This window comes from Monodelphis domestica, chromosome 4 (assembly GCF_027887165.1).
Source record: "Monodelphis domestica isolate mMonDom1 chromosome 4, mMonDom1.pri, whole genome shotgun sequence".
Taxonomy (NCBI): Eukaryota; Metazoa; Chordata; class Mammalia; order Didelphimorphia; family Didelphidae; genus Monodelphis; species Monodelphis domestica.
The window spans coordinates 361,034,185-361,061,828 of NC_077230.1; the positions used below are offsets into that span (position 1 = coordinate 361,034,185).

The following is a 27,644-nucleotide window of genomic DNA, read 5'->3' on the forward strand; positions in this document are numbered from 1 at the left end:
AACCTCAACAGGAAAAATGAAGGCATGCTTTCTATATTTTAAATTGGTGTGTTATCAACTGTTCCCAGTGGGGTTCCAAATTTTAAAATTACATTCTTGTACCATCACTGGTTAGAATATACAACATGGAAACACCAATGGTCAGAATGGTTTTAGAAATACAGTAAATTGGTCATAAAAGTTAGAATGGATTTTTAAAAATATTGGCATACAGAGAACATGCCTGAACAGGGATTGTTTACATAATTTATGTCTAATGGAATTGATGCTTTTGTGCCACCTAGCAGTAAACTCTGGATACCTGGGACAATACTGGAGCATGTGCCCCTGTCAACCATTACTTACTAAAAGAATGTTCTCTACTAAAAGCAGAACTACTAAGATATGGATTCAAACTTTTTTATTATTAAAAGTAAATTTCTTCAACAATCCTGGCTCTTCTTCATTGGTTTGTGGATTTCCAAAACACTGCTTCCCTTCCTTGCTCCTGTAAATTCAAAAAAGGCATCATTATCCTAAAAGGCTTTATTTAAAAACTATAAAAATAATAAAATATCGAAGAATTTCCTAGTCAGTTTTTAAAAAATAGCTAAATGTGCACAGCAAAGTTTTTAGTATAATTCAGACAAATGGCTAATATTTGCTATAAGATTGCCAGCCAGTACAAATTACCAAAAAGCATCTTTATAATAGAGCAACCATGTCCATCCTTTAGTCTCTATCACTAACTAAAGCCAAATCCTTGGCTTTCTGTTGCCTTTATTAACCTAGTATTCCATTTTTTTTTCCTTTAACTTGGTAGTTGCCTTCAGTTCAATTATTTGTTTATATAAACCCATAAAACATCTCAGGTTGGTATTTATTTCCTGGAACCATTTCCCTTAATTTCCAAATCTTGGGAAATTACTCCTGCTTCATCTACCCAACATAAACCATACCTTGAGAGTTAAATGCAATGTAAAAAGTCCACCCCAAACCCAAGTGAGAAACTCCCCCCTTTTTTTCCTTGTACATGTCTACACATTATCTTAAACCATATTACCATGCAGTATTCTCCCCCACCCCCGCCCGTTGTACAAGTATCATGGTATGGTAGTATTTAAAAAAAAAAAGACCAAATTAGCACCAAATTACTGTCTTACAAACTCTGAAAAATGACAAGGCAAGATGAAGGTGAAATAATTTGAAACTTCATCTCAAATTATAGCAGACAAAAAAATCACCTACCTACAATAGAATCAAACAGGCATTAAGCATCTATATATGTCAGGTTCTGTGCTACAAATGTGGAATAACAAAGCCAAAATTAATCAATAAACATTTAAGTGTTTACTATGTGCCAGGCACAACTGTGCTAAGTTCTGGGATACAAAGAGGAAAAATACAGCTTCTCCTGTCTTTAAGGAGCTCACAACCTTAAAAAAAAAAAAGGCCGATTCTGATCTTAATATTTCCTTTAACGTTATATATGCATGATGAAGTCCAAAGGCCTGGGTATTCAGCAAAGTTGCTATTTTTGTGAAAGTAGGCGATACACCACAACTTTTAACATACCTATTTAAATTGTTGGGTTGGTGACCGTGGCTCACTCTAGATGTGCTCATGTTGTACTGCAAGACTAAAACCAAAAGAATAATGTCAACTAAGCACAAACAAGCTATAAAAATATTACTTTCTAGATTTTGCAAGGAAGACTTAAAAGGGAAAACCCTTTCATCCCTATCCCTAAGAACTGGGATAAGCTTCTAATAATGACCAAAATGACTCCATGCCTTAAATTCTACCAAAGACAAGTTCTTAGAGTTTAGAAGTTTAAAGTTGATACCTGGGAAATGAGTAAATATTATGCATTATCAATAAACTAAAGACATCAAAAATTAGGTAAACTCACCTCAATGGATGAGCACTGTCACTGTTTTCAGCCCACACCAATCACTCTTACCTAAAGAATAATAAACAAAGTTATTATTAAAGTCAAAAATCCAAAAATGCTAGTTATTTCACAATTTAAAAGGTAAAAATTCCAGAGATAAAAGATTGGTAAAATTAGGGGGCAAATTATGGCATATGAAAATAGTAGGAGGAAGAAGCTTATGGGGCAGATAGTCTAGTTTACATAATTCTTGTAAAGATGATGTCAAAAGAGTAGGCAACTGAATTAAGAGTAGTGAAGAATACTTCCTTTTAAATACAAAATCCTGAACTGCTACTTTCACCAGTCTGAGCACAATAGTTTGATTGCAACCCAAAATATACTATCCCTTATGTGAAGGTATGTGACAACTTTTATCCTACAGTCATCAAGTCCTGCTCTTTACTATATAAGAAAGTACCTCTCCTGTATTATCTTCCACCATCATCAGGCAGACTGACCAATATCAGCAGAACCCCTTCAAGAGTGCCCTCCCCATTTCAAGTCTGTGATACTACAGTTATTGCCCCTTCATTCTAGGCAGCTGCCTTCTCCCCCTCCCCCTAAATTCTCACTGGGCTTTTATGTTAGGGCAAACTAACAATGCCACACCAAGGGAACCTGAGTAATACATGGCCTTCCTCATCAGAGGGAGAGGACATCACATTCACAATGCAGGTCCACAGTGCACAAGAACAAGATCAGCCTTAATTCAAGTTCCAATTCCAAGCTTTTCTTCCTCCCTAATTCCCTGTTGCACATGTACCATCCATAAGGGATACTATATCTTTTTGCATCCAACCCCTCTCCAGATTGTCCTATTCTGTCCAGCCCCTTCACCCTGGGGGGGAAAACCCAACTTTGTCAGCACTGGTGTTTTAAAGCAACATTTTATAGGTGATGGGTTTTACAGATGACTGTGGGGTCTCCACAGTTAAGTCTTTTAATTGCCAATCATTATCTAGCAGCAATGACAGATGAATAGGAGCAGTGAATCCTCCAGATTCTTTCCCTAGTAGGCAGCCATTTGAGAACTGCACTAGCTGACAGAGCACTGACATATCAGCTAAAGGCAAAACCAAATAAGGTCCAGAACAAACAGCATGGCTCTCCAAAAACATGTCACATAACATTTAGGGAAAGGCAATAAAACACAAGTCTTGCAAATCATGTCACTGCAGCTAACAATGATTAACAATAGGAGACATGCAACCCCCATTAAAGCTAGAGTCCAAAACGAGTCACACGCATCTGTTTAAGTATTGGGGAAACTGCAACCATCATCCATACTTTGTATATGTAGCTTTACAGTATTCTCAGTAAAAGCACACGTTGGATTTCATCTTTCAAACAGCACCATAACCTTGTTTCCAAGGGCCTAACAAGTACTCAAATACATTCTGGCATCACACCTCTGAGCTTCAGATTTGTTTAAAATTTAAAAGCACCAGTTCAGTTTTGAATGGTATAATTGTAAAACCATGAAATACAATGCAAACACCTTGGTATTTCCATTATTACTGAAACCCATCTATTCCCAACTTTTTTTGTCTGAGGTATCTTTTTTTTGGAGGGGGGGTGGAGCCTATTGTACTAAGATTCACATTTGACAGCTAAAGCGAATGGAAACCCCACTTATGTCACAGGTTGCTTATTCTATTAAGAGTAAAAACCCACTCAGTTTCAAGGATGAAGAACAAAGTGATAAATCCCTTCATGATGTTCCTAAAGTCCAAATTGTATGTCAAGTATGTGCACTTAAGAGCATACTGACTGATGAAAAATAAACCCTAAACTTAGAAATTCAAGCACTTGTGATACGGTAGCAAATATGACCACCGATTTAACATTTTTTATGCACAGAAGACCCCACAGTGTTAGAAAGCCAGATTTAGTGACACTGGTGTCACTTGCTGAGCAACAGAAATACAAGCTACATCATGTTACTACTACAGTGAGCTGAACTATTCATTAAGAAATATCAAAAGTACAGAAGCTACTTGCTTGAATGGATTAGGAAAGCAAAGTACAAATCTGTCTCCAGTTTGGAAAACTGTTTGCTAATGTGAAAGCTATTTTCCTGGGAAATACAATTGAAGAAAAATTCTCAAATCAAGAAAAGTCTAGACCAACATTTGTGCAAAGTTAGCACAACTTTGCAGTTACAAAGCAGAGATCATTACACTTGAAACCTGTTTCTTATGCATTAGCCAAGAACCAGTTCAGGGACTTAAGTCAAAGCTTCAAATTCTAAAACAACAGTTGATACAAGCTTAAGTCCATATTCCTAAAACAATATGAAGATGCTTTGGAAGACTTGCATTTTCTGGCAATTGAGTTTAGAACCATCACATTCCTAAAGTTAATCAGATCCAAGTTCACAAGGCTATTCTGGAGATTATGTATTCACTCTACATCACGACGAGCTCTTAAACTGGGAAACAATGATTCCCAGATTTTGTTCAACTTTTGGCAATTACTGGGAAGCCATGATTCCCAGATTTTGTTGTTTTTGGCAAATGAACATGCCACACCAGTGTCCTCCCACCCCACACCCTTAGGGTTTAAAAGTATAGACAGGTTTGGACAAGCCACAAAAATAGAGAACTGTTCACACTGAAAGATTCCCACTTGAACCCAAGTTATTAATAATAAGCAAGAGTTCCCAAGGATCCCCCTTTAAAAAAAAATACACAATACAGTAAACTGTATTTTTTATCTTAGTTCACTTATCCTACAGAAATGATTACACCAAGAAGGCATAATGATAAGTCTACCCATGCTGACCTAGTCTGGTCAGTTTGCTGATACAGAAAACTACGACATGCTACAAGTCTGTTTCAAGGTTCTAAGAACACCCAACTGTGTACCTAGGTATGTTTTTTTGGTTATATATTCCCTCTTCCCCAGAGCTACAGTGTTCAATTTTATCTTCAGAGGTATGCAAGGAAACCAAAGAAAGCCACACAACTGAGTCAGATACCAAGGCATCAGGTTTGCGGTTTTTATCTCAGATTTGCAATACAGCACTGAATTCTGTTTACATTACAGCTCTAACCCGAAACCCACGCAGTTTTGATGCAAGCTAACTTCAACATACAAGTGTTGGGTGCTGCACTGTAATTTCATTATCAGAAGTGTGATGTCAGAATGCCCACAGAATAAAAGTACATAGCAAGTCACCAAGTTAGATTATATTGCTTGTTACCTACCTGTATGCAGTCGGCAATGAGAATCTTGGAGCAAGCAGGAATACTACATCCGGGTCCTAATGTCCATTGCCATTTGCGGTACTACGTTCCTCACAGTTACGCACTGCAGAAATGCTGGCTAAATGCAGTTATGTAGCAGGCCACTACTTGCACAATTGCAGTCCAAGAATACCAGAAAAACTTTCTGCCACAATAAAGTGGCTGCCAAGGAGAAGCCAAGAATCTAGATTTTAATCTACCATAAAATGCCACATAAAGTCTCACAGATGTAATGTTACAATTTCTCATAAATTGTAATCTGTTTATGTTAAATGGTATAATGCCATCTATGCAGCTGTGGGATTATGTTCCTACAAGTTTAAAATGGATGCTTAATGTACTAAGCAAAGAGGATTACAATTTCACGGGACAGTGTGTGCAAACATGTTAAGCTTAGCTTATTTACTACCTAACAGCTAAATCTACCCAGAGTGGGGGGAGAGGGAAAGGAGAAGGGGAGGGGTGTTCTACAGAATGCAGTTTAAGATTAGGAGGATTGAAATATACTTAAAAATATGCTGCATAGAAAGCACCAATGGTCCTCTTAAAGCCCAATCCAAATCAAAATTATGAGTAAGGGAGAAAAGTGAGAAGGGAATGAGAAAGTTGGGAGGGGAGGGAGTGTGTGAAAAAGGTTTTCTTTTGTTTTGTTTTTTAAAGGAGAAAAATGGCTAACAATGACCATTAATAGATTAGAAACTGCCAAACCCATAATTATGGACTAGGCTAATCACCACCCTTCTCCAAACCCATGTGGATCAAGCTTTTTAGAAAACTTCCTTTTAAAATGATTTAAATTCAAATTAGTTAAGACTACCTTACAACTGTTTAGCACAAGGATCTCAAAAGAACTTTTTGAAAGTCAATTTGAGCAGTTTACAACACTTGGTACACTGCTGTTAACATGACAAATCTAATGTCAGTTGAACTGGAACAGTTTTGCTAAACTATGTTTAGCAATTTCACTGCCCACAATAATAAGGGTATCAAAAGCCACAACTTTCAGGTTATCCATTAGCATCCTTTACCACTCTTCAAAGGTACAGTACTACTTAAAGCTTATTTTAGGGTCTGTGCCAGCATCTCTTTTATAAAGAAAGGCATGTAATCTGAAAAATAAACTGAAACATTAATTTTACAGGCAGACTTCCCAATTTCCCCGCCATCCCCACCACCCCCATACAATCAAGTTCACCCTCTAATGGGTGTCCCATGAACACCCTTTGAAAGATTTTTTGTTATTAGTTGGGTCCTTACTACAATTCAACCAAGTTATAATGGGACTGCTTTCAAGCCAAGAGACATGTGTCCATAGAGAAGATCTCATGTGTCACTGACAGGGCAAAAATTCCTAGTAGACTTGTGTAAAATGGTAGAAAATAAATCAACTGCCCTCTTCCTTGTAACTTGGTAGAGGAATAGGAACAATGAATTTAATTAAGATTAGCTAATATCAAAGAGTCTACCTCAATTAAGCACATTGCATGTACCAGTTAACAACTAGTATTTGGTGACAAAACTTTCTTTGCTACTCTTTTACATTCAGGGACTTACTAAGGCACCATTACCCAAGTGCTCAATTATTTTAACAAAAGGTCTGCCTTTTTACATAGGCAAACTACAGAACTAAGCTTTAGCCTTTTGTCAAAGGTTTGGCTTAGAATTTCACATTTGCCAATTAGTACCAAGGGTTGAAGAAGGGAGGAGGAAGAGGGAGAACAATACCATAGTAAAAGCTATATAATGTACGAGTTTTTTTATATATAAAAAACTAAGAACAGAGCCAAACCAGTCAAGCAGAATGGTCACACCTCTGCAACTGTATTTTAACACTGGGAAATCAGGCTCCCAGCACTCACAGGCAACCAACTACATTAGTATTACATCATGAAATACTCTAGAGTGAAGGATTCAATGAAGTTGACAATTAGCTGACAACACCATCGAAAACACTCCAAAAGCTTTAAGAGGGAGTAACATTTGTACTGTGTAGCATGAGCTATGCCCTCCAGATTTAGTGCTACTTTATACTGATACACCAAATAGCAACTATAGGGATATCTGCCAGATCTACAATTCAATACACTTAAAAGATTTACAGCCTGAATGTAATAATCACCACTAGCTCTCAGAAAGGAGAACTACTAGACTCTGGAAGCTTCTAGGTTTAGTATTCCTATGCTGTATTTTGCCCAACAGAAGTAGCACAAGGAGCTGTAAGTTACAGAGTACAAATTTATATGATTCTCCCTGTTTCATAGGTCATTCAACTACCTTACAGCTTTCTCTGGTAGGTTAACTATTTCAGGCAGAACACACATTCCCTGTTTATAGAGCCACTTAAAAGTAATGCATGAAGTCTTCACATTTAACAATCTTTAATTTGGAAGAGAAGTCAATACAAGCCATTCTTTAGGGTTTGGTCTTGGGGTAAAAGGAGGGGTGAAATGACCTATTTTTTCCAACTTTATAAACTACCAAGCACAGGGTAAAAGTCATAGATAGGGCTATTAAAAAAAAACTCAGCCAGCCCACCCTCCTCCCCCCACCAACAGTTCTGAAACCCATTCCATAATCTTGATACATATTCCTGCAGAAGATTTACAGTTCTGCTTCAACTTACATCACCATCTCGAAAATACTCAAAGATAGCTTATCCTCATTGCTGTAGAATGTATAATGCACAGCAAGCCAATAATTACTGTTCTTTTCAGTAGCCGTTACTTCTTTAAAACTAGGACCATTTGTGGAAAGAAAACTTGCCTCTAAATATATCTTCCCACAAATTTAAAGTACCTTTTCAAAGGCCAAGAGTCTTAAACTTGCATGGTATATTACCTGACCTAATATGATGGAAGCATGAATGGCAAAATTAAAGATCAAATTTATAGCTAGTTTTTTCTATTTATTTGAAGCACAGTAAAAAAAATTGGTACACTTTGGGAATTCAGTGGCACAAGGTACACTGCCATAACTTTAGGGACGTTATACATCAAAAAAAAGCTAGATTTTCTCCCTTTTTTTGAAACACTGCATTACATAATTTTACTCGCCCAAACAGACCATTTACAAATATTAGGTCAATAAATTTCTAACATCCATAAAAATGTAGCTTTCTTACTAAAATGCAAGAATTAAAAAGATTGGTGTCTAAACAAGAAAAGACAAAAAACAAACTGGAATGAAAGCCTAGATATCACATCTAAAATCGGGGCTTTTTGTTTGGGCCTTCATATTCTTCTCTCCCTCTACCATATCCTGCTGGAGTTCCAGGTCCCATTCCTCTAGGGCCCTGCCCACCCACAGGCCCAGCTCCTCCCTGCCCAAAGCGCTCAGTACGCTATTGGAACAGTTATTAACAGTTCATTATATGTAGTTGATGTCCATGTGTGTTAAGTAAATATTTTTAGAAGGTTCCGTAGTCAACGTTCGTCGATACAATCACCATTGAGTCGATCCACAGGTACCGGGAACATAGAAAGGAAAAAAGGGTAATTTGAAAATTAGTTTATGGTAATACATGCCTTGAGGTATGTTCCCACTTGATCCATTCTCATACACCTGTGTTTCAAAGAACAGATCTTCCCTGGAGTGCTAAAAAATTTAAGCATTAGTGCAGATGTGAATACCCATTCCAAAATGAGTTCTAGAATTTTTCACACCTCATTAACCCAGAGAAAGGCTTGCATACTCAAGGTCTGAGCAGAGAAATTTAGTTGACTCCAGTCAATTTCCAAGAAAGCCTAACCAGAAAGATTCAATTCACTCAGTATGAGTTGACATGAAAGGCCTACTCACCAGTTAGTGGCATGTGCTGCATTAGAGACCTTGTGCTTTTCGAGATGGGGTTAAGACAGATCTGCTGACTAAGCTGCAGATGTCTTAAAAGGTTGAAAGTTTTAATACAGTGCTACTGGACTACAAAAAGAAAAAGCATAAGAGACTAATGGATTTAATGATTTAACCTAACCAGCACAGTAACTTAATAAAAACTTGTTGCCATATTCTCACTTCAGAGCCATAGCTACATAGCCAGATACAATTTCACAGTACTATCTGTACTGTTTCAAGTTAACTAAAGACACAGGAGTGATGTGCATCCATTAAACAACCCAACATTTCCCCAGGTCTTGTGCAAGTCCACTTTGAGACTTCACTGTGATTTCAAGGCTTTATTGGCAACTCCCACACAGCTTTACCAACAAGCCGAAATGACTGCAATAAAGCAGTGATATCAAGACTACATATAGTGTCAGGTATTTTTGTACTAAGTAAAAAGGGTAGTGAATGAACTCAGTAGTAGCCCCTTCTATAGTTACAGGAGCACAGAAGCCTAACTTGTTTAAAGAGTTGCATTTCAAATAAAATTAAGATATCAACTACTATCCCACAAAATACTAAGAATAGAGTAGAATCAGTATTTTTCTGGTTCTACAACGAATACCAACAAACTAAGAAAAGAATCTTTCAAAATACTAGAACTATTGAAAAGACTGGCTTCAATTCTTCCAAATAATGAATTGTCAAAATCAGCAAGGTTTTCTGGCTTTTGGTGATTCAGTTTAATTACAGAGCTTATTACACTAACTAAGAACCCAGGAGAGCTGCCATAAAGTGATACTTGTTACCATAAGCTATATGGAATCAAATTTTTGCTAGAAATTTTACAGGCACCTTTTTTTTACCAGCATTTTAGTGAATGGTATAGTATGATGGTGCACTGACTTTACTAAACCACTCAAAATGTTAAGCTAAAGTATGTTGTAGTTTCCTTTTTATTCTCAAAAGGCCATAAACAAATTAGCAAAGGCCATAATGCTAAAGAGTGACCTCAAGTCATCTATTTCATTTTATTGTAAAGAGATGATTCCGGGTAAGCCACACAAGAGCTCACCATAGCCCAAGTCCTAAGACAGTGATCTCAAAGATCCCTAGAATTCATTTTTAGAATCATCCTCTAAACCCTTCTAATGCCACAGTGCACTTATAAGGATGGTTGAAAGCCTAATGCAACCACTCAAACCAGTTCAAATTATTATTCTCCCAAGCATTCTTGTAAGCTATCAGTAGTAAAACTATAATACGATAGCATCAAGAGGGCTCAGATCAAGAGCACACAATTAGTATGCTAAATAATCTATAGTCTTTAAATGTACCCTTGAACAAAGTGGAGATGTAAGTTGAATTAAGAGGCTGTAACCACGGACAGACCCAGCAAGTGGGAAACGACGAGTCAGAACACAATCAGAATTCCCTTGTCATATGATAGAAGACACAGCAGATATAGGCCAAGAGTCCTATCACTAAAACATGCCTAAAGCTACAAACTATGATACTAATACATATGGCAAATACCAGCTTAAAAAAATGATACTTTGCCATGTGATTACTCCCACTTAGATACAGAGTAATCTGGTATGTTCACTAACACTAGGAATTTGGGGTTGCCACGCACTAAATCAAAAGTGCATCAGCAACAGAATGCAGAGCTTCAAACCTATTTAAGTGCCAAAGAAAACTGCAAATATTCCAGAAAGCATATTTCCGATTCCCTTATTGGCAACCTTGTCTTCAGCCAAGTTACCACACAGCTGAAAAAGCTTTCTATATATATGTATCGCCACACTAATCTTCCATTATCACTATTTACAAAGACTAGGGAAACTAAGAAAGTTCAAAGTCATCTGCCTAAAAAAATAAAAAATAAATAAATAAAAAAGGTGAAAATGAGAAATTCCCTCATTAAGTCCCCACAAGATACATTACCATGTCACTTCCCATCATGGAACCACTCAGGGCTGTTGGTGGAACTCCAGGGCTGGCCTCATAACCTATGCCACCACCACCTAAAGGTGGAAATTTCTGGCTTCCTGAGCCATAGGGATCTAAGAAACAAAAACAGTGGTTATAACTTAAGCCCAATTACTCAAGTTAACTAATGTTGAACAAATAACATTTTCATTTTTACCTCCCATGTTCATTGCTGCTGCACCTCCCATTCTTATCTCTCTCTCTCGCTGTAAAGAAAATACAAAATGCTCAATCACAGACATGGAAAAGACCTACTTTCTAACCATTTGGAAAAATGACAAAAACTTTTAATTCTAGTACTAGAACTAGTTGCAAGAACTGTTGAATACCATAGAGAAGCCACCATTTTCAAATGTTACTTTTTATTTCAACTAAATATACAAGTTCTTTCCCCTTTCTCCCATTTTTAGTTACCTTTTGGCAATCCATTAGGTTTTAAAGTAGTGATGTTTAGCCCACTTTGTTAAAAAAATGTTAAGCTAAAACACCTGATAAAAGATTAAGTTAGGCAAGAGGCTACAAGTAAAAAAACAAACAAAAAAGTCACATAAAAATCTCACTCCATACACTTCTATTATTCTGGTTCACAGGTACACCATTCTTTATATCATCTTGTAACAATCTCCAAATACACTTACTGGATCCATATATCCCATCCGACTATAACTTTCTTCTCTCTGGCGTCTCATTTGTTCCTCCATCTCACGTTGGCGAATCATCATTTCTTCTTCTCTTCTACGCCGCTCTTCCTCTTGCCTAGAAAAATGCATTTTTCTATTTTAAATCTCTAAGTAATTTTGCTAAATCTACTAAAGAGAACATAGGAAATTAAATAATGAAAGCTAGTTAGCAAAAAATGAAAATATTTATAAGACAAAGGGTTTTAAAGAATGTTGAATCAAAGCGCAACAAAGTGAAAAAATAATAAAGAGCATTTGGGGGGGGGGGGGTTTGGACTGACCAGAGGGGACAAAATTCAAAGAAGCAGCTGGGGTTTTATTCTGGATAATAGACAAGAATTTAAAGCTCTTTATCCTTTCAGGTTCCCTCTCTTACAAAATGGAATTCTTTCCACTATCTCCTTGGTGCACTCAAACAGTTTTAATGTAGATCCCCCTAGAATATAGACAAATCCTACCTTAACTGTATTTCTTTGCGTTTCTGCATTTCTTGATTGTGAAGCTCTTCCATCCTTCTCAACTCTTCCTGACGCCGCATTAGATCTGGGCATTTAAAAAGTTCTCCCATTAAAACAGTCAGCAAATAAATTAAATAGCACACCACCTCAAAGTTGGGGACAGGCTGAAGAAACTTACCCTGACGTAAAAGATTTGCCTGATGCTCGTGATATGCATCTTCCATTTCGCTTTCTAGCTTGTCTTTTGCATCTTTCATGTTTTTCTCAACCTGCTCTCTTTGCTGCTTTTCCATTTCATCTAAAGACTTCCATCTCTGGGAATATTCAAACTCAAAGGTGCCATGCTGAGCAAAACGTGGAGGATTCTCTCTCTCCCTGAAAATTGCATAAATCTTGTCAACTTGTTTGATAATGTTGATCAGTTTATATCCATGATTATCATTCAACAAAGGGTGGGTTGAGAGAGGTAGCAAGTAGGCAACATTTTTTAAATGTCAACACTTTCTCAACTTTTCCTACATGAGCATTTATGGATCTAAGAAATCTGCTATTATGTGCTAAGAGGTGATAGCTCTGCAACACAGGCAGATCAATCACACTGAAAAAGATTCATTAAATGAATGGAAAACAACCCACCTATGTAAGAGGCTATGGGGACTGAAGTCAGAAAGGCAGAGATAGGAATAAAATTCTAAGAGTATACTAAGCCCGGTATCAACAGAGGAAATAAGTTTCTTTTGTCAGACATCAAAAAATAGGTCCTAACAAAGATGTAGGCAAATCAAGATCAGAGATAAAAGTGATGGCTCAGAGTAAAGGAAATAATCTAAATAAGAAAATGGGAACAAGGGATTTTAAAGCTGAACTATTGTAAGATCTGAGACCTAGTTTTCCCAGAATACTATTAGTGGGCCCCCAAAAAAGGCATTCAAGGGGTTACTATTGGACAAGAGATTTATTCCTCAAGTAGTTGATAGCTTATACAAAGGTTGTCAGAAGTAAAACAAAAAAAAATTTTTTGTCTCCTCTGTAAAGAAGATGCAATTTGCCTTCCCTATAGCCTCTTTCTTTACATCCTTTGTCCCCTAGGACCAAGCAGTGTTAAGTCTTAGACACAATGACACAAAGATTTCTTGGCTAAATAAACACCCTTAATTCTTTCAACACATCTCTCTTCATAGAGTTTCTGGTCACTCTCCTCTGGATGCAATCCAAGTTCTCATTGTCCTTCATAAAATGTGGCACATCAAACTCATTTCAGATGTGCTCTGAACAGACTGAACTTCATAAACTATAACCTACTGTGGACAGTATCCTCCTATTAATGCCTAAGAATACAGCAGCTTTTTGGGAGTTATTGCACTGTGGACAAATGTTTGACTAAGCAATTGACCTCCAAGGTTTTTCACATGGAAACTGCTATCACATTTCACTCCCATTCTAAACCTGAAAGCTTGTATGGGAATTTGGCTTGTGAATATGGAGGTGTATTAGCTAGTTAATAGTTAATATTTAAAATAGGTCCAAAAGCTAGGCTCTAAGAACAGCTGAACAGATCTGGCCAGTTTGCCAGTGGACTCACTTTACTATCTGTGCTTGGACCTGTACTAAATTTTATTCATCTTGCTTACTTTTTTATTCATGATTTGGCGTAAGGAACAAATGAAGGAGGTATTCCCCAAAATTACACTAGACACTTAAGCTGGGAGGGATAGCCTAGGCTTGTCAGATCTCATCTAGGGTTTTGTGCTCCGTTTTTTTATCACAAAAGTTTAAGGTTTGAAGAGTCTAGGAGAATAATCAGGATAATAAAGAATGTTGATATCAGATTGAGTAATACTAATATGAAAGTTTAGCCTGGAAAAGAATCAGGAGGCATAAATCAGTATTTATCAGAAAAATCAGTATTTATCAAGAAAAAGTATTTCAAGGGCTGCCAGATATAGAATCTGTTGCCTGGTCTTGCAATGCAGAAATAGAAATAGTGGGTAGAATTTCACAGGCAAAATTAGGCTTAACCTAAGAGAAAACTTCCTAAAAACCTAAGAACAATGCACAAGTAAGGCAAAAAAGGTACCTTCAAAGGCTTATAGTTTCTCTCAATTCGCCCTCCTTGGAAATCAGAGGCAGATCCCACTACTTGTCTGGTATGCTAAGATTCCTTTTCACATATGGGTTAGATTGGATGGCTATGAGATCTGTTCAGAACTCACAATCTCTTTTACACACTTTAGAATATGAATTCTTTAAGAGTTTATTTTTTTCCTTTCTATCTCTAATGCTCAGAGAATAGTGCCTGACACACATAGTAGGTTAATTTGTTGATATGACTCGATGGAGAAATAGAGAACTATTGAGGTTGCATTCAGTTCTCATTTCTGTAGGATTTTTTAAAAAACTCTTTAAAAAGACTACTTTTTTTCATTGGGGATTCATTATCCCAGTCTGATTCAATCATTTGGATGCTAACTCCAGAATATTAGTAGTTATTAAAGCAAGTCTGAATCCAACTAATTATAAATAAAATCACCATTAAAAAAAAAACCACACACCTGGAATTTTGCCAGAAGTCTAGTTTTTTTAAACCCTTACCTTCTACCTTACCTTAGAATCAATAGTGTGTATTGGTTCCAAGGCAGAAGAGTAGTGAGGGCTAGGCAACAGAGGTTAAGTGATTTCCCTAGGGTCACACAAGAAGTGTCTAAGGCCACATTTGAACCCAGGACTTCCCTTTCTCTAGGCCTGACTCTCAATCTAGAAGCCTAGTTTTAAGAATACATTCCACAACCACACTCCCCTCCCCCCTTTAAATAAAAAGGTATTTCTTGCCACTGAATATTTCAGTGCCTCTAGATAATAAGAAACCCTAAGCTCTTGGAAGGATATTTAAGGAGTCTGGAACTAAAGACTAGGTTGGGAAAAAACTGATCCAAGTATATTTACCAATAACTATCCCCCAGTGAGTTGTTTTGTGTGTTGCTTTTGGGGGGCGGGGAATCACTACAACACGTGAAACTAAATTGCCCTATAAGAAATGTAAGGAAAACTGCAGACCTTTCAAAATACTCAAGTATAAAATATCTTACTTTTGATACATTGGATTCTTCTGTGCAAGCTTTTCTGGAAGACCATCTTCATCATCTAATTGCTCAAGTGGTTCCACAATGACTGGACGAGGAGTTCTAATGGGGGAAAAAGAAAATGGCACCAAGATTGCTTAGGTTTCAATTCTACTTTAGATAAAAACCCTATAACAATGGTGGCCAAACTATAAAAGCAGGGACCACTAAACCATATTTAAGGATTTTGGAGGCCACATATTGACTTAGAAAATCTCATATTAACATTTATCTGTGTTTTTTTGTTAAAAGATTTCTCAAATCTCTGATTTAGGCTACACTCGGGAATGTTATGGACCATGTGTTGGGACACCTTTGTGTTATACCTCAATCACTATATACTAAATTCAACAGAACTTGAAAATTTGGAATAGCTTACGTTGTTAGCAAAAACACTCCTTCACTGCACCGTTCAAATGCCTTTCTTGCAGCTGGCTTAGAGGCAAATTCGACAATGCCTTTCCCTGTAGATCTTCCTCGATCATCAACAATTACGACAGCCCTTTCAATAGGTCCAAACTGGCTGAATGCTTCTTCCAGTAATTCATTGGAAACATAGGGTGAAAGATTTCGTACAGAGAGGGCAGCGGCATGTGTGGCAAAACGAACACGAAGTTGTCGCCCTCTCATGGGTGTATCATCAAGTTCTGCTTTTGCAATTTCCGCCAGGGCTCTAGATTCCTGAAAGTATGAGATATTCAAATCCAATTTAATAACTCTGGAGCAAAGTACATAATTTTAATTTAAGTTCCTAAGGAGAGAGAAAAGATGAAGAAACAAGAGACTTCCTTTGGGAGAACATGTTGACCTAGGAGTCAAATGACCTTAGATAACTTTTAACACCAAGGTTTGCTAACTATGATCTTACCTCTTCAGATTTATGTACTTAGGGCTACAAAAGACTTAGGTTCAAAGTGTTCAAACTTGGCCTCTAACACTAGTGGGGTGACTGGAAGCAAAATCATTACATTTTATTTATAAAATTGGGGTAACTATGTAGTATCTACATCAGAACAACTGTAGCAGCCTTGGGGAACCTTTAAGGGGTTTGAGTACCCAGAGGGCAAATTCAAGGCATCTGTGAGAGGACAGAGGGATAGAGCATGCAAAAAATTTCCTCTGGCACTGGGAAAAGGAGGGAACAGAGCAGCTCCAGAGTGCTAGCTCTGGATGCATGCCACATCTTCGCCAATGAGGAACTATAGCATACCACCTCATAAAATGTACATAAACTGGTTTACAATTTTAAGATACTACATAGATTTGACATTTATGTTATGTACCTCCCAGCTGTATACCAAGTAACGTATAAAAAGTTAAGCAACATAAGCTATTTAGTCCCATATGACAAGACTCACCAAAATACTTAGGAGTGTAAAGTAGAATAAAGGTGTTGGAATATAAAGCTTACATAGATATAGTGGTACTTGTCCTGGTAGAACTTAAGGTCTACTAGATTAAGTGTTGTTAACATAGTATTTATATTTAATCTCTTCTATAGAAAAATTATACAATTACTAAAGTATAAGATTTGCTCATGGTCACAATTATTGAAGCAAGATCATTCCTGATGTTATATAAAGCATTTTGCAAACCATAAAGTAAGATGTAAATATATTATTATAGCACAGTGCCACTCACAGAACTACACTGATAAACTGAAAAACAGAACTATACAAAACATTCGTAAAAAATGATAGAGCTTCCCCCAAAACTTCTTGCCATACTATGCTTAAAATTTGAATAAATATTATCTCCAATTTTATAACTAAGAAAGATTAAGTAAGTTCAAGAGGACTACATGTTTTACTCACAAATGGTTCTAAAAGCTAAGTGATAGAAGAGCCTGAAGATCAACATCTGATTATAGTGCTTTCCAGCATAGTACAGTGCCTCTAGTGGATCAGTTTAAAATAATCATGTCAAGTATATAGGATGCTCATCAGCTATGCCTATTACCTGGGTCCCAAAAATAGATATGATTTTTTAATAAAGGTTAGAAATGAGCAGTATTAATATCTGCTCACTTAATAGCTAACATTTTATTGGGTATGTTGCATATGCTACAAAAAACTGTTTTACACCTCAAGACTCAGAAATTTGCAAATAAGCCTGGGCAGTCTCTAGGCCAGATAAAAGCCCTACCTGATATCCTTTCAAGATGATAAAGCAGCAAAAGGAACCTCATTAAGTATCACCTAGCTACACGCCAAATCATGAAGGGTCTCCCATCTTTCAAGTGAATCCATTGATGGAAATCATACTTCCATACTCTTAGGTGAACTCCCCCCTCCCCCATAAAGTCCTAAAGCCAAAATGAAAAACAAGCAGTAAGAAATAAATTTATATTTAATAAATGTATCTTGTAGTAACAGAAACACTCACGAGTTTGATGAATCCGAATCCTTTGCCCTTGTTGATAAAGACTTCACCAGGTTCTCCGTATTTAGCAAATAATCTTTTAAAGTCCTCATCTGTAATATCAGCTGGCAGATTTCCAACAAATAACCTACATCGCTGGGTGTAAGTTTTCTCTCCAGGCCTCCTCAAGAGAGACAAATTTGCTTTAAAACCCTAAAGGGAGGGGGGGAGGGGGAGAGAAGGTCAGAAGAGAACTCAGTCTCAGTACCTACAAAGTTAATTTCTAGTTTTTTTCAAACATGCCAAGGAAGAAAAACTTACTTTAAATGTCACCCTTATCAAAGTTATTATCCCTTCTAGCATTAAACCCAAGGGAGACATACATTTCATTTTTAGCCTTTAGAGGTTTTCCCCTCTTTTTCATCACATTTCCTTGGGAGAAGAGCGACTGGAGGAGGGAATAAGTAGAGTGGCAAAACTACCAGGGTAAAAACAAAAAACAAGCATCCAAAAGGAATGGAACTCAACAAGAAGAGAAATAGTGGCACGCTGGCAGGGACAGGATACCAAGAGCTCCTAGGCAGGGCCCACCGCGGCATCCCCCAATAGCAGTCCGAGCCCAAGAAGGGGAAGTACCCGAGCTCCCCCCTAGCTCCTCCTCCTCCAACCAGCGCCATCTTACTCCATCATATCCCATCCTCCCTCATTTCTCTCCAGGCACGCAAGGTCCCCTTTAGGATCCATTACACCCTAAGGTGGAGAAAATGGCGCCGACGCGTCACCGAACCACCGGGCGGTCTTCGTACCGCCCACCCCCACCCCCACCGCCAGCTCGCGCCACGCGAGGCCCGGCGCGAGTCGGCAGGCAGGCCCCGCTCACGCATGCGTCGAGCCACCTAGCTGCCGACAAAATGGAGTCTAAGGCCTTGAGAGGGGGAGGGGGGAAGAGAGACCAGGATCGGCGCCGGCCGCCATTTTAACGCGCCGCTCACTCACCTCCGAGTCCGAGATCTTCTCTTCGCTGCGGCCCGTAGGTCCGCCGGGCGAAGGGCCCTGGTGATGGGGAGGCGGTGGTGGTTGCTGCTGGTGGTACGGCGGGTGGTGCTGTCGGCCCCCGCGGGGTTCCCCGCCGCCCCTGTGTGGCGGCTTCTGGTGTCCTCCCGAAGGAGTGAGGCCAGGCCCGCCGGGTTTAGGCCCTCCGGGCATTTTGCCTTTAGGCCCACCAGGACTCGGACCCGGCTTAGGCCCCGCAGCACCTGGGGGCGGAGGGGGCGGGCCCCCGCTCGAGGCGGAGGACACAGCTGGGGTCGAAGAGCTCTGCTGAGGGGCCCCAGGAGGAGCCGACGGTCCAGATGAGGCCTGCGAGGAGGCCGAGCCTGGGCCTGAAGGTCCCCCCGAGCCCGGGGGCGGTGCAGACGGAGCGGAGACAGAGGCCGGAGCGGCAGTACCCACTGTGGGCCCAGGGCTGCTGCCCGGAGGGAGGCCCGGCTTCGGCGGATCTGGCGACGACGCCTGTTGCTGCTGCGCCGCCGCTGCTGCAGCCGCTGCCGCTGCCGCTGCCGCCGCGGCGGCCGCCTGTTGCGCTTGTTGCTGCGCCAGTACCTGCGCCGGAGGCGGCGGGATGGAGGGCTTAGGCCCTGTCTGGACTGGGCCTGGTCCTAGCGGCCCTCGATTCTGGCTCAGGCCCATGCCCGGCGGCGGTGAACGGAAGTCATGGCTTAGGCCGCCGCCTCGCCCTCCACCACCGCCGCGCCGGTGGAAGCCGCCGCCGCCGCCCCCGCGACTCCGGAACCGGTCCCGGGACATGTCCGTGATCAGCGGGCGGGCGAGGCAAAAGCGAAGAAGTCGCTCGGGGAACGTGGAGGCCACCTTGCTGATCACAAAATGGCGGGGGACACAAGCCCCGCGCCGCCTTTGTCCTCCCTTTATATAGGCCGTCAGCTCTGAGCCCGCCCCGTGCGTTCCTAGACTGACAGCTAGTTTCACCAATAGCTAGGCGAACGTACAATGACGCAATCCCGTCCTCCCTTACTGGTTCGCCCCTAAGGGGTGGGACCCGTGCCAGGACCGCTTGTCTGAGCTAGCCAATGAACAGGAAAGGAAAGGATTTCTCGCTTCTTTGATTTGCTGGCGGAATTTGAATGAGCACTCGTGGGCGACTGATGTGTGTGTAGGTTGGGATGGTTGGAACATCTTGTCTAGCTATGAGGCTGTAAACGTGACTTTGTACAAGGAGTCAGGATTTAGAGCTAGAAGGATCTTTAAGCACCTCTCGTTTTACAAGGAGAAAACTTAAGGCCCAAGCAGCGTGCGACTCAAGTTGACGCAGGTCGTTAAGTGGCAGGGGTCAGGTCTTCCTGCGTCCGATGTAATGCTTTGCCAGCAGCACAAACGGTCGATTCCCCCTTCATAAAGCCGTGAGCCCCAGGGGTCGAATTCCCAAGACTTTCTCCATGCCCTAAAACTCACAATTTCAGAATAAACTAAATGCGCCAAACTCCCTTCTAAGCTCTGCAAAGACTACTTTTAAAAGAAACAGTCTCTTCCCCCAAGCAGCTTTCACTCTAATGAACTTTCAGAGTCAGAGCTGTTGAGTCTGTCCCACCCCACCCTCACTCCCCTCCTTGTACAAAGCTGGAAACTCCAGTCAACGGATTTGAATGTCCTGCCCAGAGCAAGTCGGAGGCAGGGGTGAAGCTCAAAGGTTTTGGTCACTGGTTCTCTCAAATCCCCAAATGTTCTCAATAGACTTCTACTTCTGATGCAAGTGGGTTTCTTGGGAGGGAGAGGTCCAGAGCAGTTAGTGGAAGTCATCTTCAGAGGCCCCCTGAGGCCAGGCAAATAAAAGATGAAAGGCCTTAGCTTGCCATCTACGGCCCTCCACAATCACGCTCCAGCTTGCCTCTCCTGCTTCATACTAGGTCCAGTCATGTGTTCTGCATTCCAGCCAAATCAAATTCTCATCATGCTCTCTCTCATCTCTCAGTCTGCCTACTCCATACCTGTACATTCCTCCTCCCCAAAACCTGAAGTCTATCTCTTTCCCCAAATCAAGTTTTCAATTGTCACCTCTATTTGGAAGCCTTCCCTCACTCACCTAGTGAAAGTGATCTCTCCCTGCTCCTTCCCTAGAACATTCCCATTCCTTAGTCAGGTATGTGTCTCCTCAAGGAGGAAAGGCCTTGTCATTGCATGTCTCAATTCCAGCACATAGTGGGTGCTTAGTAAGTGCATGTCCCAGAAAAACAGATTTCAGTATTTGGAAAAACTTCCTAACAAAAGTGCAGAGGGGTCACAGTAGTGTTGTCAGCAGGAAGAATAAGAGATTAGGAGTCAGAAGACCTCAGCTTTGCTTCTTACCACAGAGCTACTTTGCCTGAGTTTACCCATGATCTTGAGCCAGTTAACACCGCTGGGTCTCAGTCTTCCTCAAATGTAAAAATAATCGCTAAGGTGCTTTATGGTTTATAAAGACTTTGATCAGAGACAGCTGGGTGGCTCAGTGGACTGAGAGCCAGGCCTAAAGAAGGGAGGTCCTAGGTTCAAACCTAACCCCAGACATTTCCTAGCTGTGGGACCCTGGGCAAGTGTGTTAACCCCAATTACATAGCCCTTACCATTCTTCTGCCTTGGAAACCATACTTAGTATCACTTCCAAAACAGAAGGTAAAGGTTTTAAAAATAAAATAATAAATAAATAAAGCTTATGACTCTATTAATAGTAATAAATTTCTCATCACTAAAGGATGAAGTAAAAGGCTGGTCAACCATTAAGCACCTACTATGAGCTAGGAACTATACGAAGTGGCCAGGGTATGATAAAAAGCAACCCCTGCTCTCAAGGAGCTCTCTGTCACAGGACAGACAAGATGTGAACAATTATGTACAAACAAGATAGATACTAGATAACCTGGAGATAGTCTGAGAGGGAAGGCCCAGAAATGGTTTCTTGCCAGAGAAGCAAGGAGGTAGATTGTGGAGAGAGTTTTAAGAATGGGCAGTAGAAACACTCAGACTCATGAGTGAGGAACAGACAGGCAGCCAGTGTCACTGGAGCCAAGTGGACATGAAGCAGATTAATGTGTAAAAAGACTGGAAAGACAGGAGAGAGACAAGTTATTGGGGACCTTAAAGGCCAAACAAAGAATTCTGTATTTGACCACTTAAAAGGCATTTTAAGAATTTTGCCAAAGTACAAAAGACATGAACCCTTCCAATAATCCCTGTCACTTCTCAGCCTAGATAACAACATGAATTAAGTAAATGAATAGCCATGAGTAGCCAGGTAAGCCAGGCAGCACAGTGGCTTGAGTACTGGGCCTGAAGTCAGGAAAACCTGAGTTCAAATGTGGCCTCAGACACTTAATAGCTCTGTGACCCTGAGCAAGTCACTTAACCCTGTTTGCCTTGGTTTCCTCATCTGTCAAATGAGCTAGAAAAGGATATGGAAAACTACTCTAGGATTTGTGTCAAGAAAACCCCAAAATGGGGTCATGAAGAGCCCTACTCAACTGAAATGACTCAACAAAAATGCCCTTGTTACTGGACAGAGTATATAAGACTCACAGCTTTATAATATAGTTGGCAAAATTCCTATTCCTATTCCTGAAATATAGTTTGGTGTAATGGGAGTGGTAGTAGAACTCCTAGATTTGGAGGTAAAATCCTTGGTTTGATTCCTGGTTGTACTATTCACTACCTCTTTGACCTTGGGTAAAGCTACTTTGCCTCAGTTTACCCACTTATAAAATGAAGTAGCTGGACTAGATATCTTTAAGGTCACTTCCAACTCTGAATCCTATAATCAGTATGTACTTTTTCTCCATAATTATTGTCTGGCTAATACAGGGATTTGTTTTACTTTTCAATACATTTGTAATAAGTTTTGCTATTATTGTTTTTCTTGATTTCTCAGTGGAGGGAGAGTGGGCCAGGGATCAAAAGAAGAGAATATGGATCTGAAAATAAAATGAAATAGAATTTTTTAAGGCTTTACTTTCTGCCTTATAAGTGATACTAATTATTAATTCTAAGGCAGAAGAGCAGTAAAGGCTAGGCAATTGGGGTTAAGGGACTTGCCCAGGGTCATACCGCTAAGAAATGTCTGAGGCCCAATTTTGAACCCAGGTCCTCTGTCCTGCAAACCCGGCACTCTATCTAGGTAGCCACTGTGCTATTTTGCCTGCCCCAATGAAACTGAATTTTTTAAAAAGTTATTGATTGACCTCTCCATAAGGACCCAGCACTTAGTAAATTTTAAATTGATATATTATTGTGAATTGTTTTTCATGTTATTAATAACATCAGTAATTCTAATACTCTGTTCAAATTTTAGTATTAGTATTCTTGCTACTATAATTATATTATTTACAACTCTAAATTATGTACCATTTTATAGTTTACAAGGCACTTTTTTTGCTATGTTTATTTGTGTTGGGAATGAAGCCTACAATTGCAATGTCATTAACATAAGTTGGCAGTTCTCAAACTTTTTGTTCTTAGGGCCCATTACACCATTAAAAATTATTGAAGATGACCTCCCAAAGGAGCTTTCATTTATGTACGTTATATCTATCTATATCTCCCATGTTAGAAATTTATTATGAAAGTAGTTTTGCTCTCAGAGGCTCCCACCACCACCACCACCACCACCACACTGTTAGAACTGATAGAGTCAAGAGGCAAATAAGTGTCCAGATGCAAAGCTTGGGCCCAGGCCTTCTAGGCCCCAAGGCCGGTTTTCTATCAACTACACAAGACTGTGATAAAGCAGCAGCAATATTACTAGAGATGATAAATACTTCTTTGTATTGAGTCAGGGAAAAGTTTGTCTTTTCAGTTGACCTTGTTTGATTCTTTTTATAGAACGAGTAGAACTACTCAAGGCAATATTTTCCCCTTTTTTGCTTTCATAGTGAGACCAGAAGAAGGAGCAGCAGCAGACAATAACGAATACAGGATTTGAATACACACTTGGGTTGTAATACATTTAGTACCCGTGCAACCATGGGTAAGTCAGGTCCTCCCTCATATTTAAAATGAAAAAGTGCATCTAGATCACCTCTCAAGGACCATCCAGCTTTACATCTATGATTCTTTGACTCCTAGAGTTAAAAGGAGTGCCTCACCACCATAATTATCTCATCCTATGTACCCACTAATATTGATTACTCTTCTTGTAAAAGGCTTTGGGGGGGTTCCATTTTATTTTCCTGGTTTTTTGTACAGCATATAATTTTATAAGCCATTAGAAATTCTTTGGGGGAATAGGGAGATTTGAAATAAATAAAGAGAGAGGTAAGAGAGGGAGGAAATGGCAACTCTCTCTACTATCTTTGCCAAGAAAACCCCAGATGGGGTCCTGAAAAGTTGAATAGGCCTGAATAAAACCAAGAAAGAGAAGCAGAGGGGATAAGAGTACTGGACTTAGCATCAAGAAGACTTGAGTTCAAATTATGCCTCTGATATGTAATTGTTGTATGACCATAGGCTAATCAAATTTTAACAACGAGATTTCTAAATTTTAGACCATCTGCATCTTCTCAATTCTTAAGCAAAGAAAAAAAATAGATGCACTTTTCTGATTTCTTCACCGCCTCCCTCCTACTGTCCTTTCTTTGTTTTCCACAATGTTACAGAGGCAGCTATACCTGTTGCCTTCCACCCAATCTGGTTTCCTATCTGTAGGGCAGTGTGTAATGGCCCAGGGCTCCATCATCAGAGAAGCATGGGGTGCTGTCAGCTCCTGGATGGAGGCTAACTCCTCTAGACTACATCTTCTCCCAGGGCTAGGGCTAAGGCATCAGAGGAAGTCATTGGATCTGGCCTTGTTGGGGGAAAAAAACCCAGGAAGTTCTGAACTGCTAACAGAGATATCAGGGCTCTTACATATTATGCAATGTAGTACAGAGTAATGAAGTACCACTAACTCAGAGCCTATGTAAAGCAAATGCAAATTTGCTTTAATAATCATAGTTAACATTTATACTGGATTCAGTATGGGCCAGACTCTATGCTGAGTACTTTATAATTATCTCTTTTATCCTCACAACAATGCTGGGAGGGAGAAGCTATTGTTATCTTAATTTGCAAATGAGGAAACTGAGGCAAACAAAGGTTAAGTAATTGCCCAAGGTCATACAACTAGTAGGTATCTGAGACCAGATTTTAATTCCCTTCTTATTGACTCAAGGCTTGGCACTCTGTCCCCTTTGCTACCTAGCAGCTTTACACATGCTCTCATTTTATTTTCTCAATTACATGTAAAAAATGTTAACATTGATCTTTTTAAAAACCTTACCTTCTAACAGCATCAAGGATGAGAAGGGGGATCTCACCTCCAATGAAGAGGAAATTAAGGCAATCATTAAAAACTACTTTGCCCAACTATATGGCAATAAATATACCAACCTAGGTGATATGGATGAATATTTACAAAAATATAAATTGCCTAGACTAACAGAAGAAGAAATAGTTTTCTTAAATAATCCCATATCAGAAAAAGAAATCCAACAGGCCATCAAAGAACTTCCTAAGAAAAAATCCTCAGGGCCTGATGGATTCACCAGCGAATTCTATCAAACATTCAGAGAACAGTTAATCCCAATACTATACAAACTATTTGACATAATAAGCAAAGAGGGAGTTCTACCAAACTCCTTTTATGACACAAGCATGGTACTGATTCCAAAACCAGGCAGGCCAAAAACAGAGAAAGAAAATTATAGACCAATCTCCCTAATGAATATAGATGCAAAAATCTTAAATAGGATACTAGCAAAAAGACTCCAGCAAGTGATTAGAAGGGTCATCCACCATGATCAAGTAGGATTTATACCAGGGATGCAGGGCTGGTTCAACATTAGGAAAACTATCCACATAATTGACCACATCAACAAGCAAACCAACAAGAACCACATGATTATCTCAATAGATGCAGAAAAAGCCTTTGATAAAATACAACACCCATTCCTACTAAAAACACTAGAAAGCATAGGAATAGAAGGGTCATTCCTAAAAATAATAAACAGTATATATCTAAAACCATCAGCTAATATCATCTGCAATGGGAATAAACTAAATCCATTCCCATTAAGATCAGGAGTGAAACAAGGATGCCCATTATCACCTCTATTATTTGACATTGTATTAGAAACACTAGCAGTAGCAATTAGAGAAGAAAAAGAAATTGAAGGCATCAAAATAGGCAAGGAGGAGACCAAATTATCGCTCTTTGCAGATGACATGATGGTCTACTTAAAGAATCCTAGAGATTCAACCAAAAAGCTAATCGAAATAATCAATAACTTTAGTAAAGTTGCAGGATACAAAATAAACCCACATAAGTCATCAGCCTTTCTATATAATTCCAACACAGCTCAGCAGCAATAACTAGAAAGAGAAATCCCATTCAAAATTACCCTAGACAAAATAAAATACTTAGGAATCTATCTCCCGAGACAAACACAGGATCTATACGAACACAACTACAAAACACTTTCCACACAACTAAAACTAGACTTGAACAATTGGAAGAACATTAACTGCTCATGGGTAGGACGAGCCAATATAATAAAAATGACCATCCTACCCAAACTCATCTATCTATTTAGTGCCATACCCATGGAACTTCCAAAAATTTTTTTTACTGATTTAGAAAAAACCATAACAAAGTTCATTTGGAAGAACAAAAGATCAAGGATATCCAGGGAAATAATGAAAAAAAATACAAAGGAAGGGGGTCTTGCAGTCCCAGATCTCAGACTATATTACAAAGCAGCGGTCATCAAAACAATTTGGTACTGGCTAAGAGACAGAAAGGAGGATCAGTGGAATAGACTGGGGACAACCAACCTCAGCAAGACAGTATATGACAAACCCAAAGATCCCAGCTTTTGGGACAAAAATCCACTATTTCATAAAAACTGCTGGGAAAATTGGAGGACAATGTGGGAAAGATTAGGCTTAGATCAACACCTCACACCCTACACCAAGATAAATTCAAAATGGGTGAATGACTTGAACATAAAGAAGGAAACTATAGGAAAATTAGGCGAACACAGAATAGTATACATGTCAGACCTTTGGGAAGGGAAGTACTTCAAAACCAAGCAAGAATTAGAAAGAGTTACAAAATGCAAAATAAATAATCTGGATTACATCAAATTGAAAAGTTTTTGTACAAACAAAACCAATGTAACTAAAATCAGAAGGGTAGCAACAAATTGGGAAACAATCTTCATAAAAACCTCTGACAAAGGTTTAATTACTCAAATTTATAAAGAACTAAATCAATTGTACAAAAAATCAAGCCATTCTCCAATTGACAAATGGGCAAGGGACATGAACAGGCAGTTCTCAGCCAAAGAAATCAAAACTATTAATAAGCACATGAAAAAGTGCTCTACATCTCTTATAATCAGAGAGATGCAAATCAAAACAACTCTGAGGTATCACCTCACACCTAGCAGATTGGCTAACATGACAGCTATGGAAAGTAATGAATGCTGGAGGGGATGTGGCAAAGTGGGGACATTAATTCATTGCTGGTGGAATTGTGAATTGATCCAACCATTCTGGAGGGCAATTTGGAACTATGTCCAAAGGGCGATAAAAGACTGTCTGCCCTTTGATCCAGCCATAGCACTGCTGGGCTTGTATCCCAAAGAGATAATAAGGAAAAAGACTTGTACAAGAACATTCATAGCTGCGTTCTTTGTGGTGGCCAAAAATTGGAAAACGAAGGGATGCCCGTCAAGTGGGGAATGGCTGAACAAACTGTGGTATATGTTGGTGATGGAATATTATTGTGCTAAAAGGAATAATAAAGTAGAGGAATTCCATGGAGACTGGAACAACCTCCAGGAAGTGATGCAGAGCGAAAGGAGCAGAACCAGGAAAACATTATACACAGAGACTGATACACTGTGGTACAATCGAAGGTGATAGACTTCTCCATTAGTATCAATGCAATTTCCCTGAACAATCTGCAGGGATCTAAAAAAAAATACTACCCACAAGCAGAGGATAAACTGTGGGAGTAAAAACACAGA

At 39.5% G+C, this 27,644-nt stretch overlaps 1 protein-coding gene across 4 annotated transcripts; it reads right to left on the reverse strand.

Annotated features, from left to right (window-relative positions):
• Nucleotides 1–385: 385 nt before the first annotated feature.
• SFPQ (splicing factor proline and glutamine rich) lies at nucleotides 386–19,526 on the reverse strand. 4 transcript variants are annotated; one of them, XR_008911473.1, is made up of 13 exons: nucleotides 18,589–19,511; nucleotides 17,617–17,805; nucleotides 15,611–15,912; nucleotides 15,199–15,294; nucleotides 12,291–12,487; nucleotides 12,113–12,197; nucleotides 11,613–11,730; nucleotides 11,132–11,180; nucleotides 10,930–11,048; nucleotides 1,892–1,942; nucleotides 1,555–1,618; nucleotides 1,228–1,278; nucleotides 386–487 (listed from the first exon to the last, which is right to left on the reverse strand). XR_008911473.1 is itself a non-coding variant. In XM_056795127.1 (11 exons), exons 1-10 carry the CDS (start codon nucleotides 19,396–19,398, stop codon nucleotides 1,919–1,921), a joined length of 1,989 nt encoding a protein of 662 aa, XP_056651105.1. In that variant the 5' UTR covers nucleotides 19,399–19,511; the 3' UTR covers nucleotides 386–1,618; nucleotides 1,892–1,918. The 4 variants fall into 4 exon arrangements, 2 of the variants coding, with proteins under 2 accessions (XP_056651105.1, XP_056651104.1); XR_008911472.1 differs by lacking the exon at nucleotides 1,228–1,278; XM_056795127.1 differs by having other exon boundaries at nucleotides 386–1,618.
• Between the last annotated feature and the right edge of the window lie 8,118 nt (nucleotides 19,527–27,644).

Bases quoted from the DNA above. Each gene is read 5' to 3' on its own strand.
- SFPQ (XM_056795126.1), bottom strand. From the start codon at position 19,398: ATGTCCCGGGACCGGTTCCGGAGTCGCGGGGGCGGCGGCGGCGGCTTC. The intron at 17,806-18,588 runs GTGAGTGAGCGG...CCCTCCCTTTAG, and splicing joins AGAAGATCTCGGACTCGGAG to GGTTTTAAAGCAAATTTGTC. The intron at 12,198-12,290 runs GTAAGTTTCTTC...TTAAATGCCCAG, and splicing joins GGCAAATCTTTTACGTCAGG to ATCTAATGCGGCGTCAGGAA.